Source organism: Fusarium phalaenopsidis (assembly GCF_050370095.1).
Source record: "Fusarium phalaenopsidis strain FUZ10S chromosome Unknown contig_32292, whole genome shotgun sequence".
Taxonomy (NCBI): Eukaryota; Fungi; Ascomycota; class Sordariomycetes; order Hypocreales; family Nectriaceae; genus Fusarium; species Fusarium phalaenopsidis.
The window spans coordinates 3930138-3947021 of record NW_028145410.1 but is presented as its reverse complement, the minus strand read 5'-3'; the positions used below and the strand labels follow the sequence as shown (position 1 = coordinate 3947021).

Genomic DNA, 16884 nt, shown 5'->3' with positions numbered 1-16884 from the left:
CACCCCTGTCTCACGCACTCCCACCCCGGGCGGCCCTTTAGAGAGCATCCCTGCCCCTATTTAGCGCACACACCCTTGTCTGTCTCTCAGTCCCCCTGCTGCATGCCGGCTAGGCCCCTCCCTCCATTACCAGATCCTTGTCGCCTTCCGCTAGGCAGGCTTGGGAGAAAAACGGTGCCCACAGAGGCCGCACACAATCTCCCACGACCGTGACAATATATATCTCGACCACCTCCCGCTCTACCCTCCTTTCCTCCTCTCTTTCCAGTATCTTGGCGCTTGCCAATCACCCAGTTTCCCCCAAAGCAACATATCTCAGCCTCGCCAGCACATCCAGTGCCGACGTCATCGCTCTTTTTTCCCCAACCAACCTCCAAGCTGGGGCTCTCGAAGCGTCCAGCGCCTTCTCGACACAACGACCAGGTTCTACGGGATTTGGTTTTGATTTCCTCGTTGGGGAAAGGATAAAATACCCATTGGTCATGTTCGCCGCCGCAAGACACTACTCTAACCTCTTCTCTTCCGACTACATACCGAGGTGACGGGCTGGCCGATCACCTCCTCTCGGGCGTCTCTTCCTCGGCGCAACCTGACCGTTGATTACTGCTTATATGCAGATTTGACGCACTTTGCACCGCATCTACCACTCACATACTAAAAAAGAAAAAGAACAAAAAAACGCGAAAAAGAACCCGCGCATCGAAAAAACCAACACACCAGACAACTGTGGGAGATTGGGAGGAGAGCAGCAGTTGTTCTATGCAAGTCTTGAAAGCGGATGTCAGTTGGGCATCGCCACACCACAAGATCATGAGTTACCCTTCTCCACGAACTCCTGGATCGACGCCGATCCACGATTACGACAGCGTCTACTCGAGGATGTCGTCCGCAACCCCCACCCCCTCGCCGAGGCCGACCTGGACCGCCGAGCAGACGCCACGGCGACCGGCGACTCGAGCGGCCCATGGACGCTTCAACAGCTACTCCCAGCAGGGTGACTTCAGTCCGCGTCCCCCCAAGGACTCCCCTCGCTACAACAGCATCGGGCAATATAGCACGGCAGATGTGAGTCCCAAAACTACTTCTTCGTCGCGCAGGCCTTCCGGGTCATCTCCGCGCTCCAAGCGCGACCGCCGATTCTCGTTTACCTATGTCCGGGCTTCCACCCCATATGGAGAATCCGACGAGGACGAGATCATCGAGGCTCTGGGACACACCTATGTGCTTCCTGCACAGTCCCGTTCCAAGAACCATCATCACCGCAGATCCGCCTTCTACACACGAGAACTTGTTGATGATGATCGGGGATGGTACACTAATTACGACGACTACCTGCAGGGTGCCGCCTCCGCCGCCATCTACGACGAGCCATACAACTCTCGTGAGCAGATGCCTCCCATGTACCAGCAGTCGCCTCAACCTCGACCTCCTACCAGCTTCGGCCACAGCCGTCGCTCCTCCACCGCTGTCCCTCCGCCGCGTCCCCAGACCGTGCGCCCAGCCAGCTCCCACCGCGCCAAGCCAGCTGCCCCGGCCACCCCTAAGGCCACCGATGCCGATGCCCGAAAGCACCGCATCCCTGCTGGATACTCACTCAAGAACTGGGATCCCAGTGAGGAGCCCATTCTGCTGCTAGGCAGTGTCTTTGACGCCAACAGCCTTGGAAAGTGGATCTACGACTGGACTGTCTACCACCAGGGCCCTGCCACCCCCATCTCTGACATGGCCGGCGAGCTGTGGCTTCTTCTTATCCAGCTTGCCGGCAAGGTCAAGCGAGCTGAGGAGACTGTCGGTCGAGTTCGCAGCGCCGAGAACCGGGATCTCGTTGACGAGTTCATTGAGTCCGGAGAGCGCCTCACCGAGAAGCTCCGCGCCCTCCTCAAGGCCTGCGAGGCCCCCATGCTCAAGGCCGCCAAGAGGAAGCAGGCTGGCCTTGGCAAGAACGCCGGTGTCGAATTTGTCGAGACCCTTTTTGGCCGTGACCGTGAGCTTGATAAGACTGAGAAGTTCATGCAGAGCGTGAGACTCTTCAACCTCCGGTTCGACGCCAACTGCGAGGAGATTCTCCGGAACCCTACCAAATAAGCGGACCACATTACGCCCCCACAGGATTACCCAGGACTTGGCCCTGTTGTTTCCTGTTCTCACTTAGCCATATACACATCTACTATACCCGAGGAGTCTTTTGACGCCGGCCGGTGATCACATCCCCCTCATACTCGCCGGATTGGATGGCCCGCTCAAACTGTACCACTACCTCACATTCCTGGATCTCCAATGGACTCCCCGCCACATGGATTTCCGATTTTTTACTTTAACGTCTCTACCTCGTCCCGGGGAAGCGGTTTCTTTTCTCTTGACTTGTCTACCGGAACAATTCCAGAAAGAATCACGGGGCGACCTGTACTACCACCAATGCGAACGCGCGCGCGGAGGAGGGCATCGATATCACGGGGACTTTTTTCCAATTAGAGATACCCACAATGTTTTTTCCGTTTGGAAGGACGCGAGCAGTTGGAGAGGTGAAAAACGACATATTTTGTCACGGAGAAGAAGTGGAAAGGATTTGATTTTTCGTTTTTGGATTTTGTCTTTTGGAGCTTGGATCTTTTTACTTGGGATCAGCGCGTTGGGATATCAAAAGTGATTCGCACTTAGATCGGGATGGAACACGACATTACTACACGGTAATATGGAGGTTTCGTTGTCTTTACAAATGTTCCTCATTGATGGATAGGAAAGGGAAACGTATCATGCAACAATGTGAGCATGAAGGAGTTGGGGGAGCCATGGAATTGGCTTGATTGACTTGATTATACCATTTTCAGAGCTTGGATATTATGGGATGATTCTAATTATTTCGAAAAAAATTGCAAACTTATCTTAACCTTGTTGTGTCTTTCGCTTGTGACTGATTGTGATGTGACTTTTTCGTTTAATCCTTACCTTGATCATGATATGAAGCCTCGCCAACATTCGACGTCGTGGTCTTACTGATCCCAACCGTCGGATCACGAAGAAAGCCGTCGACTCATTGAACGCAAGGTTCAAGAACAACCTGATTTTTCCTTTGGTGATACCCCCTCTCGTTCCCGGTTGGTGAACCCCGCGCGTGCCGAGGAGGAACTAAAACTAGACCGGCAATGCACGCATCTGGCTTGGTTCGAGGCAAGCATCTCGGTCTTGCAGCAGCGTGCCGCTGGGGGTGACGATCCGACTTCTTCTTGCTAGGGGGGAGGGAAACCATGAGGTCATGAGTGGACGGACGACCCCTGAAGGGCTGCGTCATGCAGGTCATGGGTCGCGGGGTCGGCCGCTGTCTCTCTTCTTTTTTCGAAAGGAAGCCGTTTTCATCTAGAGGGCGTGATGTAATTGCAAACCGCTTTAAGAAAGGGAAGGGAGCTAAACTACAGAGTGTTGCGTTGTTTCACTTGCACGGCAGTATAACGCCTCTTTTACTCTTGCGAGTCTCGAGTTTTGTGCTTGCGCGCGCTCGGCGGCACTGGAATGTAACTTGTGGAACGGGTGAAACTTTGTTAGCATGTGTTTTTCGATGGGTAGGATTTGCGACGTTGAAGGGGAAATTGGAATTGGTTTCGGATGGCAAGAATTCTTCAGCGAGCCGTTGTAAGGTGAGGTTTGATGGTATATTAACATGTCGCGGTGCTGGCTTGTGTAGAGATTGAACTTGATCCCCTTGACATTCACATCTTGACTCGATATAACGCCACCTTTCGGATATCTCGCTCCGTATGAACTGCTTCGCTTATTATTCTACTTTGCTTTTTTGTCTCTTATCCCGTGCATTGATTCAAAACACACAGACAAGCCACGGGCCTTGCTCCCCGCCCTCTGTCGTTATTAGCTTTTTCTACGCACGGCCTATGCTTGAGCGGGGGGGATGATGTCCCGCCCGCCGGATTTAGAGGAGGTTGGGGAGGGGGGAGGACGGTGACACCGGGGGCGTTGTGACGGGATGGAGAGCCGACCCGGTGTGGGTGTGCAGCGAGCGGCTATTAGGGCCATCTATCCCACGTGTTGGGGGCGAGAAGGATCTCTCTTCACAGTGAGAATGTCGTGCAGTTTGGTGGATTACGCAAGGGGTGAGAAAAGCCGTCTCAGAAGGGAGAGGCTGCAGTAGAGTTTCTAGGCTCAAACAACGATGCGTGATTTCTTCCCAGCCAGCCTGATTTGAGAAGGATTGCACTGTACACTGGAAGGAATAACGCAGGGCTGGGACGGGACTCGGTGGGCGTGCAAGAAAAGTTCCCGGATCCCAAGTGCCCAATCCCAGACTTTGTGACCCCTCCTTAAAGCCATGTCTGTGATGTGACAGCACACATTGCTGTCCATGTGCGTTGCCTACACGCCAATGTTCACACCAGAAGGGCTGAACGGTACATCCTGGTTCTCTCCCAATCCGGGCGCTTGCACGTTTCTTTTGCTTTTGTTTCTTGGAGGCTGGCGTGTGATGATGGGCAGGGATATAGCCTCACTCACAGTGTTTCGGTTATTCTTTGCCAAAAATTCACGACCCCGCGCGAGACTTTGGGTTGCACGTTGGGGTGGCTGTTCACATGTAACCGCCTGTATCCGTACCCAAGCTGCGAGAGGCTTGGCATGCGGACCGAATCGTGAAGGAGGGGGAGGGGGTTCCATCGCTGGATAACGTCAGCTGTGGTTGTGCAGGGACATGGATCCTGTATATTATTAGATGGAAAGAGTACAGGTTTCTGGCCTCGACTGTGGCTATTGCAAGGCCTGAGTTTGTGTGTCAGTGACACGGATTCACAGCTGTTTGTGGTTTTGTTTGCTGGGTGTGTACCTTGATTTGATACTGAATAAGTAGGAAGGCTGGGGTAGATGGCTTTATTGGGAATTTGCCGGCGAACGACATGAATGTGTTTGGATCATGGCGTGTCAGTCCGGGACATCGGATTTGGTTGAGTTTGTGTAGGGTATGGAGGAGACGTGATATAGGCATGTTGTTTAATTGTCTTTGGAAGCTTAGATTGATCAATAAATTGCCCAGGCCAATATTCAGGCTTTATACATGTCCCAATAACGGTATAAGTTGTGCAAGAACTTCTAAAGAGTTGATGCTTGTGGGATTTAAAGCGAGTGACACTGTCTGATCCTCCCGCAGGTGGATCGTATAAATCCCCTCCTCAGTCGCGGGCTCAACGTCTCGCTCCTTCGAGTCTCCGACATATACAATATCACTAGGCTGAATATCAAGATGTTTCAGAACTTTTCCAAAGAGCCCCGACGTCTTGGCCACGCCAAAACGGTTGGTCGTTGCTAGGAAGTCGATGTAGCTGGCGATTCCCAGGTCCCGAACGGCCCGCTCTTGGGCGTCCTGCGGGCCTTCTGTGATGACGGTAATCTTTCTGCCGGACTCTTTGATGGTCTTGAGCAGGGACAATGCGCCAGGTTTAAGAGTCAGGTTCTCGACTAGGACGCGTTCATAGTCTTGTAATAGCTCTTCGATCGAGTCATGGTTGAGTTCGAAATGACTCAGTGTTGCGCCGAAGCGTTCCCGACGGTAGTCGTGAGAGGTCTTTCCATCCGTGAATGCGCTTGCAGTTCCTTGTTTGAGGATTATCCGATATTGCTCTTGAAGGTCCTCGACTTTGATTTGAGGGTTTTTGTTGGATATCCGAGTGAGGCAGTGAGTTACTGCAGCTCGGCTGGCTCGGCGGAACTCGTGGAGGGTGTCGTCGAGGTCAAAGCCAAACCAGGTCTTGGTCTGCAGAGTTTCGAGGAGTTTCTTCTGATCTGGTTCCAAAGAGGGAGTCATTGTATGCCTGGGTTGGATAGAAGTCTAGGGTGAGTTGATGTTGATGTTCAGTTGAAGTTGATGCATTAGGGCAAAGACGTGATCGTTGGGATAATTACCTCCACTTATCAGTTCCCCGCAACCTCTTGACCATGTATATTGAAGAATGCTATCGCTTGAAGTCGAACTGGAACAATTACAATCGTAGATTTGCCATATGACGGTTTGTTTCGGAGTGTGTTTTAAGAGTCCGACTGGCAAACGACTCACAACCATGACTTGGACTATCACAACTCAGTTCCTATAAAAAGATATCGTTACTGGAATGCCTAGAATCGTGAACCTTGTTTGTCCCATGAAACCGTTTCTCATCACATCTCAGGAATGATTCTAGGCGGTCGCTAGATGAACCTTGTAGAATGAGGTATTTGTCGACTCGTTGAACGAATCATTCCCATCAGCTCAGTATAGCCTATCTACCTACCTCCATATGCTTTCCCCATTTATCCCAGAATGTCTCATCACTTCTATTACCTCAGTTACTTATTCCAGCTTTCTCCCCCAAAACCAGAGACTTCACCAGCCTCCTCAGCTGAACAAGGATATGCAGCCAGCCCGATGACTAAGCACGCGTTGGCCGCTGCGCCAAAAATCCGATGATGCGTGACATCCAGCTTCACCTCACCGAGGCCAGACAAAACGAATCAGGGAAGAAAAACCTGCAGTGAGCGACGCGTATCCCTTGAATCTTGGTGTTTTTCATCACATCGACGGAACAAGACTCTGTTCCGGACCGAGCTGAGCCCACCCAGACTTGGCCAATCCCACGCGGCATCAGACCACAACAATGCACTACATCCGCTTCCTTCGGGCCCCAAAGGTCTTGAAGAATCGCCGCGGACCCTTGGTCCAGCTGCTCTTCACAATCACCACTGACCTTGGAGACTCGTTCCTCTACCCGGAGAGGTTCCTTGACCTGCAGGTTGTCGCCGTCGCTGCGTCGCCTGAAGGCAGCTCGACATGGCTCCTCTCGGACCCCGGCCACTTGGACTGGGAGCCCGGCATGCGCGTTGCGAAGCCGGCTCTCGAGCTGCCTGTTGCTCTCGAGAGAGCCCTTGAGACGGGCATGAGGGTTCACATCTGCGTCAGGGCAGCAGAGCCCATTCACACCGCTGAAAGTGCCCCACGGGTTCTGGCGCTGGCCGCTGAGAAGATGCGGTATCGAAAAGAAGCTGCCGCAAAGGGCGCCGTCATGCCAGCTTGGGTCCCCTTGATGGCTACCGAGCCTGGCTCAGAAGTGTCCATCCGAAGACTTCAACTGGGCGACTCACCCGACGGCCTGGGTACCATCGAACTTGAGGAAGAGATTGGAGAGAGCATCGCTCGCCACGTCTGGGATGCCGGCGTGGTGGCGACGTCGGCGATCGTGGGTATTGAGACGGCTCCTGATAGCGAGTCCAGCAATGACCCCTGCATGAGGACTCTCAAGAACATCTTTAGTCGCCAAAGGACGATCCGCGTGCTGGAATTGGGCTGCGGCGTGGGTATCCTGAGTGTCGGACTGGCTGCCGTGTACCCCCAGCTTCACGCCCCCTCGCCGGGAGACTGCACCATCCTCATGACGGATCTCCCCGAGGCCGAGGAGCGGGCCAGGTCCAACATGAAGAGGGTGGAAAACTCGCACGTCCGCTTTCAGGAGAAGCCTGTCCGAATGATGTACGAGAATCTGGACTGGGAGGAGGGTAGACAGGGCCGCTTCGGTCCCCAGGCTCGATCGCAGCCTTGGGACTTGGTGATGCTGAGCGACTGCACTTACAATGTCGACATGCTCCCTGCTCTGGTGGAGACACTCTCGGCCATTCACGCCAACAACCTCACCCACTTCCCCGAAGGGGAGCCCTTTACCACAAAGGTCTTTTTGGCCACCAAGCCACGTCACGAGTCGGAGGAGGTCTTGTTTGAGCTGATGGACAAGGACGGCTGGTACAACGTTCACAGACAAGTGATGCCACTGCCTGTGCTTGGAGGTGCGCCTCAGTCTGTCGAGCTTTACCTGTTTGACAAGTCTGGCCTGAGCGAGGACAGGGACCATGGGAGGGGAGACAGGGAGAGGGAGAGGGATTAGGCGTCTAGTGGATGCTCTGACCGAGTTTCAAGGCGGCCTCATTGATTGAGTGCAACACGTCTCCCACCATCGTACGAGGCAAGGCGAAGATACTGCCATTTCTCCGAGAAAACGACAGCCAATACTCTGGGCAATGCTTTCGTCGTGACGCCCGAGTAACGACAGACACGGCCAAGAGCCTCGACGGCCTTGCCTTGTGGCTGCTGTGAGAGCTTGACCATGCATGATAAGATGGTCGCCTCTGGATGCCATTGGGGTTACCCCGCGTGTTGTGTAACGGTGTTTGATGCGGTTCAGCCTGATTGCTCAGAAGCGACCACTAGGATGAGATGGCGGGGGATATGACGGACAGGGAAGTGGTGTGGTGATGAGTTGTTCTTCAAGCCCCATGAACGCAGAGTGAGGCTCTGCGAGGGCCTCAAAATGGAGCTTCCGATAATGTTGTATGTACCTTGGCGATGAGATTTATTAAACGTGGACATGCCTAGCGATAATGGTAGAATTGGTTCTTTCTTCAATGACCCTTTGCGCGTCTCTCCTAGAACATCATGGCTGATCCCAAGTCCAAGAACGTCAATGGCAACCATGCCAATGGCAATCACGTCTCTGACAAGACTTCCGCCAAGCAATCCAAGCTGCGGCAGCTCCTCATCCTAGCAAAGGAGGTGTCTAAGGACGCCGAGGCAATCCAAGACTATGAAAAGTCAGTCGAGGGGAGGAAGGCGTTGGAGCAGGAGCTCGAGGCCAAGCAGGGCGAGAACCAGCGCCTCCGTGAGCTGAACGACAAGGTGATGCGCGATCTGACAGACCAAAAGAACCAGGCGAGTGCTGCGAGCGCCGCGAGCGAAACACTTGTTGCCACGTTTGAGCAAAAGTTCAAGACTTACGAGTCCAACAAGGCCGCCGTGGAGGCCATGGAGGCAGAGGTTGCTGAGGTGAGGGAGAAGCTGGCCGCGTCGGATGTGGCGCAGAAGGGGAGGGATGGAGAGTTGGAGAAGTTGAAGCAGAGGGTCAAGACTTTTGAAGAGGATGAAAAGAGTCATGTTGATGAGATGAGGGAGATGAATGCTGAGTGTGAGCTTCATCGGTCGAGGATGCAGACTAGTGATGCTGAGCTTGAAGCGTGTAAGAAGAAGCTTGGTGAGGCTCAGAGTGATCTTGGAGAAGGTATTTTGAGAGAGTTTGGGCTGGAAGAGTTGAAGAAACTGTGAGTATTTTTCGCAGCTTGTTTGTGTACTTGCTGACCAGAGCAGACGTCTTGACCTTGCAGATCTGCTGGAAAAGGTTCATGGCTTTGTCAATGAGTACTTCAACGACCACGACGGCGCAGAGGTAAGCGATTTCCACTCCATCTACGTCTGATACTAACTATCTGAAAGGACTCCGCCAGCGAGATCCTGGAGCTGAGCATTCGCTTCCCCAAGATCCCCCTCTCGACCCGCACAACCCGAGCCGCTGCCAAGATGCGCTGCGCTGTTGCTGACGCCGTCATCGCCGAGACGCTCCTGGCGCACGTCTTTGTCCCATTCTACGTCCCCAACGAGATCAAGACTACGGCATCAGCCATGCTTGACTTCTTTGAAGGGGATGAGAGACGGCAGACTGTGTACCGCTGCCAGATCCTCGGGTCCGTGTCTGACTCAGAGCAAGGGGATCAGATCCGAGAGGACATTGTTCGTAAGGCGAGCAATGAGGTTCGAAGCACGCTGCATCCACTTGTTGTGGCGTACAAGCAGGCTGGCTTTTACAATGCTGTGCCATCTCTGTTCCGACAGGCTGTTGGGCTCTGGGCTGACGTGCAGTGTTCCCGTGATCTCATCACGGCCGATGTTCCGGATGACGAGGAAGCCGGTCAGCACAAGGACTACGACCCATCCAGTACCGACAAGCCGGCAACGAGCAACGCAAAGCCGTCATCATTGGCGGTGCTCTTCCCGCAGGTCGTCACCCGAAGCGAGGTCATCTTCGAGGGCGTGGTCCTCAAGTCTGATCAGGGCACGGTGCTGGAAGCTCGGGAGGAGATGCGGGCCAATGGGACTCCCAAGAAGAAGACCGGAACTCGACGGAGGTCGTCTGCTGGACCCGATGCTCCGCTCCGGAGATAGTGTTTTGACAGGAGTCGGCCGGAAGGCACGGGGGCTTGTGATGGATGTTAAGGCTAACGTTATTTTAAGCTTATATCACCCGTTTTCGGGTCAGTTGAGAACACACGGATGAACCCTTTGCGTCTTGATTCCATAATCCATATCAACGCGGTGAGATTATATGTCTCTGCCAAGGACACTCGGCCGATGTTTTTAATCTTCTTCGGCCGAAGACCGGACGACTACGCCGGTGTCCCGAAGGGAAGAACAAGCCACGTGACATTTCCCGTCTATTCCCGGTTCACTGGAACGGGGGCGTCGCCTCGCTCTTTGCCAAGATCGCGAGCGATTGTTTTGATGGCCAGGGGCCTGGTCGACCCTTGCCCCTTGCCGGTGATGAAGGACTCCATCGGCAATCTCTTCCCTGGCCAGGGAGCGGATACGGAGGGTTATTCACTGCCACCGTGAGAAAAAAAGATACGTCGTCAAGTGCGGTGAGAGACGTGTGTGCTTACAATGCACGCAAAAGGTTGCCTGATGTCACCCTGACGCCTTTTGTTTCTACCGAATACGCAGGAAGGCTTTGAGACATCGGGCAACTTCAGATGACGCGCCCAGAAGTGGTCTAGCTGGTTTGTTGGTTGAAAGGGCTTGCATCGAGTTCCCCACGTCGCTGAGATGGCTCCGACAAACGAACAACAAAAACAACCGGCTCTTGACGACTATTGGCGAGGTTTACCCGGTGGAGGCAACATTGTTGTGTCCCACACGGCCCCACAAGCTGAGATTGAGCCGTCGGCTCCAGGGTCCTTTTTCGTGTTTTGATATTGCCCCCAGCTGAATCTGATACTCTAGGCGAGAGGGCGAAGATAAGACCGAGCCCTCTTTAAACATGTTACTGACGACCTCGACGTCTTCAACATGTCCAATTGACTCAATTGCTTTAGGAAATAAAGTTCCGAACCGACAATGCGGGTGCTGCCGCAGTGCGTGCCCCAAATCATTCATCCAATCTCTGCCGCCTCCTCTCCACACCCTCTCAGCTTCTCCATGCGCTCAACGTTTGCCCTGTCTGGGCAATCTTTAGCACCCCTGACCCCGTAACCAATCGGCCTGCGAGAGATGCCTTTCTAGCCTCGATCAGGCTTGGGCTTGATACCGGATGACTCGAAATCTCTGAGCGTGACCCACTGCCTTGACACAAGGTCCCGCGGTGACAAGGGTTTGCCTCGCGATTCGGCCGCATGTGCGAGAGAGCAGGCAGCTTCTTTCTGTCTGGCAGAACTGCGGTTGATCGCGTTCCTCTTCCTTCCAAGGGGTGGAGACTAACAACCTTCTTCACTCCCGGGCTTAACGCCTAACCTCCGCGCGGGCTTGGCTTCCCTGGTGATTGGTAATGCTGCAGAGGGAGTCAGGATGGATCCCCTGGTGTGTTCTCCATATTTTTTTTTTTCTTGTTGTAAAGGTGGGATGGGGATGAGTATGTAAACGCGGATATCGGCAAACTTTTAAGGTCCGCCCCTTTTGCCTCTCTCTTTGTTATTGAGCAAACGGCCAAGCCTTGGTCCATTGGGTTGTGTGTCTAATCCCTCTTTTAATATCTATTACCTGTAATTCATCCTTCCATTCTTCCATCTCTTGGTTACACGTCTTTTCAGTCTTTGGACTACGCGGTGGGTGACCTTGGGCTCCCAACACAGTCTCGTATAGAGCACTGTTAGTTATATACCAACAACACTCAATTCCATCACCGTCACGACATTGTCGATTCGCAATGGCCGAGAGGGCTCTCGAAAAGGCCGAAGAGGCCATCGCGGCCAACCACCACACTGAGCAGGCCGACCCTGCGTACCGAGCGTCTATGGATACCGAGTCGACCACCCATGGTCCTAGCACTGAGCGACGTCACTCCAAGGCGCACCATGAAGGTGTCTCGGTCGAGCAAGCTGAAGCTGAATTTGCTGAGCTTCAGCGGGAGTTTACTGGTGTCTCCCGGGCTAGTCGTCGCAAGAGCGTAAAGAGTGTCGACCCTGAAAAGGACGGCGCTGATGGCTCTGACGAAGTCTCCATCTTTGATCTCGAGGCCGCTCTTCGAGGTGGTCTTGATGCTGAGAAGGAGGCCGGGATCCGATCCAAGCATATCGGTGCTTACTGGGATGGACTCACTGTCAAGGGTTATGGCGGTATGTCCAACTTTGTCCCAACTTTCCCTGATGCCTTTGTTGGCTTCTTCGACGTCATCACGCCCGTGATCCGCCTCCTCGGTCTTGGTCCCAAGCCCACTGAAGTTGCTCTGCTTGACAAGTTCCGTGGTGTCTGCAAGCCCGGCGAGATGGTTCTGGTCCTGGGCAAGCCTGGCTCCGGATGTACCACCTTCCTCAAGACCATTGCCAACCAGCGATATGGATACACTGGCGTCGAGGGAGAGGTCCTCTACGGACGGTGGACCAACAAGGAGTTTGACCAGTACCGTGGTGAGGCCGTCTACAACGCCGAAGACGACATCCATCATCCCACTTTGACAGTCGAGCAGACCCTCGGTTTCGCCCTCGACACCAAGATGCCCGCCAAGCGACCCGGCGGCATGTCCAAGGAAGAGTTCAAAGAGAGCGTCATCTCGATGCTGCTGAAGATGTTCAACATTGAGCACACCCGCAAGACTGTCGTGGGTGACCACTTTGTCCGTGGTGTTTCTGGAGGAGAGCGCAAGCGAGTCAGTATCGCCGAGGGCATGATCACCAACGCTTGTATTCTGTCCTGGGATAACAGCACCCGTGGTCTGGATGCCAGTACTGCTCTCGACTTTGTCAAGTCTCTGCGTATCCAGACCAACCTGTACAAGACCACCACTTTTGTCTCGCTCTACCAGGCCTCCGAGAACATTTACAATCTTTTCGACAAGGTTATGGTCATCGACGAGGGTAAGCAGGTCTACTTTGGTCCTGCCACGACTGCCCGAAGCTACTTTGAGGGACTCGGCTTCGCCCCCCGCCCCCGACAGACCAGCGCCGACTACCTCACTGGTTGCACCGACGAATTCGAACGCGAGTACGCCCCTGGACGATCTCCCGACAATGCGCCTCACAGCCCTGTTACCTTGGAGGAGGCCTTCAAGAAGTCGGACGCTAGTAAGGCACTCGACGCGGAGATGGCCGAGTACAAGACCACGCTGCAGCAAGAGACCGAAAAGCACGACGACTTCCAGCTTGCTGTTACGGAGAGCAAGCGTGGCACCTCGAAGCGCTCTGTTTACCAGGTCGGCTTCCACCTGCAAGTCTGGGCCCTCATGAAGCGCCAATTCACCCTGAAGCTCCAGGACCGCTTCAACCTCTTCGTCGGATGGTTCCGCAGCATCGTCATTGCTATTGTTCTCGGAACCCTGTACCTCAACCTCGGCAAGACCTCTGCCAGTGCTTTTAGCAAGGGTGGTCTTTTATTCATCGCTCTCTTGTTCAACGCTTTCCAGGCTTTCTCCGAGCTTGCTGGTACAATGACCGGCCGCGCCATCGTCAACAAGCACAAAGCATACGCCTTCCACCGACCCTCCGCCCTTTGGATTGCACAGATCTTTGTTGATCAGGCATTCGCAGCTAGTCAGATTCTGATTTTCTCAATCATTGTCTACTTTATGACTGGGCTGGTGCGTGACGCTGGCGCGTTCTTCACCTTCTACCTCATGATCCTCTCCGGAAACATCGCCATGACACTCTTTTTCAGAATTCTCGGCTGCATCAGCCCTGATTTCGACAGTGCCATAAAACTTGCAGTAATCATTATAACGCTATTCGTTACAACATCAGGATATATCATCCAGTATCAGTCTGAGAAGGTCTGGCTGCGTTGGATCTACTGGATCAACGCATTGGGGTTGGCGTTTTCGTCAATGATGCAGAACGAATTTAGCCGAATCGATATGACATGTACGGCCGACTCGCTCATTCCTTCCGGTCCTGGCTACGACGATATCAACTACCAGGTCTGCACCCTCCCCGGTTCTCGAGGCGGCACCACATTTGTCTCCGGAAGCGACTACATCGCCCAGGGCTTCTCCTACTTCCCTGGAGACCTCTGGCGCAACTGGGGTATCATCATGGCTCTCATCATCTTCTTCCTCATCCTCAACGTTGTGTTGGGTGAGTTTGTCACTTTTGGCATGGGCGGAGTCGGCATCAAGGTCTACAACAAGCCCAACAAGGAGCGTACCGCTCTCAACGAGAAGCTCCTCGAAAAGCGCGAGGCCAAGCGCAAGGACAGGTCCAACGAGAACGGTGCCGAGCTCAAGATTGAGTCGGAGAGCATCCTCACCTGGGAGAACCTCAACTACGATGTCCCTGTTCCCGGCGGCACTCGAAGACTTCTCAATAATGTCTTTGGCTATGTTCGACCCGGTGAGCTGACTGCTCTTATGGGAGCTTCTGGCGCTGGAAAGACCACCCTTCTTGATGTGTTGGCTGCCCGAAAGAACATTGGTGTTATTACCGGAGACGTTCTCGTCGACGCCGTCAAGCCTGGAAAGCAGTTCCAACGTTCCACCTCGTATGCCGAGCAACTTGATCTTCACGAGCCTACCCAGACCGTCCGCGAAGCCCTCCGATTCTCTGCTGAGCTCCGCCAGCCGTACCACGTCCCCATGGCTGAGCGCTACGCCTACGTCGAGGAGATTATCTCCCTGCTTGAGATGGAAACCATCGCCGACTGCATCATCGGAGCTGCCGAGTTTGGTCTTACCGTCGAGCAGCGTAAGCGTGTGACTATTGGTGTTGAGCTTGCTGCCAAGCCCGAGCTGCTTCTCTTCCTCGACGAGCCTACTTCCGGTCTTGACAGCCAGAGCGCCTTCAACATTGTTCGATTCCTTAAGAAGCTCGCCTCCTCTGGACAGGCTATTCTCTGCACCATCCACCAGCCCAACGCCGCCCTGTTTGAGAACTTTGACCGCCTCCTCCTCCTCCAGCGTGGAGGTCGCACCGTCTACTTTGGTGATATTGGCAAGGATGCCTGCGTCCTTCGAGACTATCTCAAGAGCCACGGAGCCGAGGCCGGACCTACTGACAACGTCGCTGAGTACATGCTCGAGGCTATTGGTGCTGGTAGCGCTCCTCGCGTTGGTAACCGTGACTGGGCTGATATCTGGGAGGAGAGCCCCGAGCTGGCGGAAACCAAGGAGGCCATCATCCGGATGAAGCGAGAGCGAGAGGCTGCTGGTAACCAGGCCAACCCTGAGCTTGAGAAGGAGTACGCCTCGCCTATGAGCCATCAGCTCAAGGTTGTGTCTCGACGCATGTTCCGTTCCTTCTGGCGCTCGCCCAACTACCTCTTCACCCGTGTTTTCAGCCACGTCGCTGTCGCTCTCATCACCGGTCTGACTTATCTCAACCTGGACGACTCTCGATCTTCGCTTCAGTACAGGGTCTTTGTCATCTTCCAGGTGACTGTCTTGCCTGCTCTGATTATCACCCAGGTCGAGGTCATGTTCCACATCAAGCGCGCCTTGTTCTTCCGAGAGTCCTCGTCCAAGATGTACTCGCCTTTCAGCTTTGTCGTGTCCATTATCACCGCCGAGATGCCCTACTCGATTCTCTGCGCTGTCGCCTTCTTCCTGCCCCTGTACTACATGCCCGGCTTCCAGACCGACTCTTCCCGCGCCGGCTACCAGTTCTTCATGGTTCTCATCACTGAAGTCTTTGCTGTTACCCTCGGCCAGGGTCTCGCGTCCATCACCCCTTCGCCCTTCATCTCTGCCCAGTTCGACCCGTTCATCATCATCAACTTTGCCCTCTTCTGTGGTGTCACCATTCCTCCCCCCCAGATGCCCGGTTTCTGGCGCGCCTGGCTGTACCAGCTGGACCCCTTTACCCGTCTCATCGGCGGCATGGTGACGACTGCGCTGCACGACCTCCCCGTCGTCTGCAAGCAGGGCGAGCTGAACCCCTTTACAGCTCCCGAGAACACCACTTGCGGCGAGTACATGGAGCCCTTCTTCGCCAACGGCGGTTCTGGCTATCTCATCAACAACAACACGCGCGAGTGTGAGTACTGCGCCTACAAGGTCGGCGACGAGTTTTACCGCACCTTCAACCTGTCATTTGACAACCGCTGGAGGGACCTGGGCATTTACCTCTGCTTCATCGGAAGCAACATAATTATTCTCCTCCTGGGTGTAAGTCTTACCTATTGTACCGTCACAAGAATGATGCTAATTCTGCGCAGAGTCGATTCCTCAACTTTAACCGACGTTGATGTGTTTATATGGCGTACGGCAAAAATGCGGCCTTGGATAATGGGAAGGCTTGTAATGACATAGACAAAAGTTGGCCACCTAGCACTAAATAAATAATTTCGTGGACATATCCTGCATATATGAACAAGACTTGATGACTTCATACCGGCGTCGATAATCCTTTCAGCCCTATCCACCCTGTGAATAAGATGCCTTCTCTATAAGCATTAGGAGACTAGAAATATGCTCCTCGACACTTGACATTCGACCGTCCATCGTCTCGTTGGGAGCATCCCGCTAGCCGTTAGGGAAGTCGTTGGTAGGGACAAGCTTCACGACTTGGCCGGCCGTGATGATGTCTTCGTCACCGAGCTTGGTCCGGGACTGGCTGCCCTTGATGGCCCTTGACTACGTCGATAGACTGTAAGTACTCGGTGAGACTTGCGTAAGGAAAGGCGTGGAAGATTCCAATGAAGCATCTGGACTCATTGTAGTTCAAGCCGATCTAACAGGAGTAATCGTCCACTCGTGCGATACTGACACTAGTTTCGACCTGTTCGAACCAGGTATCGATGTGTCGATAAAACTCGGTTGGGCCTGAGTCGTACGTAGACCCCTTTGAGGTTCTCGAGCCACTGTGGACGCCTGGAGGGCCATTCTAGCACCGCACGGCTCACTC

At 53.9% G+C, this 16884-nt stretch overlaps 5 protein-coding genes across 5 annotated transcripts; 4 read left to right on the top strand and 1 right to left on the bottom strand.

The window, feature by feature from the left end:
- Positions 1-810: 810 nt before the first annotated feature.
- Positions 811-2085, top strand: LRP88_05467 (uncharacterized protein; the record flags this gene model as incomplete). Its single annotated transcript, XM_083242018.1, has 1 exon — positions 811-2085. One exon carries the CDS (start codon positions 811-813, stop codon positions 2083-2085), a length of 1275 nt encoding a protein of 424 aa, XP_083103166.1.
- Positions 2086-4749: 2664 nt separating this feature from the next.
- LRP88_05466 (HAD-like domain-containing protein) lies at positions 4750-5800 on the bottom strand (the record flags this gene model as incomplete). Its single annotated transcript, XM_083242017.1, has 2 exons — positions 4750-4761; positions 5129-5800. The coding sequence occupies 2 exons, from the start codon at positions 5798-5800 to the stop codon at positions 4750-4752; spliced, it is 684 nt and encodes a 227-aa protein (XP_083103165.1).
- An 826-nt stretch (positions 5801-6626) lies between these two features.
- LRP88_05465 (putative methyltransferase-domain-containing protein) lies at positions 6627-7904 on the top strand (the record flags this gene model as incomplete). The annotated part of the gene is made up of 1 exon (XM_083242016.1): positions 6627-7904. One exon carries the CDS (start codon positions 6627-6629, stop codon positions 7902-7904), a length of 1278 nt encoding a protein of 425 aa, XP_083103164.1.
- Positions 7905-8452: 548 nt separating this feature from the next.
- Positions 8453-10009, top strand: LRP88_05464 (uncharacterized protein; the record flags this gene model as incomplete). The annotated part of the gene is made up of 3 exons (XM_083242015.1): positions 8453-9099; positions 9158-9236; positions 9284-10009. The coding sequence occupies 3 exons, from the start codon at positions 8453-8455 to the stop codon at positions 10007-10009; spliced, it is 1452 nt and encodes a 483-aa protein (XP_083103163.1).
- A 1753-nt stretch (positions 10010-11762) lies between these two features.
- LRP88_05463 (ABC-2 type transporter-domain-containing protein) lies at positions 11763-16225 on the top strand (the record flags this gene model as incomplete). Its single annotated transcript, XM_083242014.1, has 2 exons — positions 11763-16145; positions 16196-16225. 2 exons carry the CDS (start codon positions 11763-11765, stop codon positions 16223-16225), a joined length of 4413 nt encoding a protein of 1470 aa, XP_083103162.1.
- Between the last annotated feature and the right edge of the window lie 659 nt (positions 16226-16884).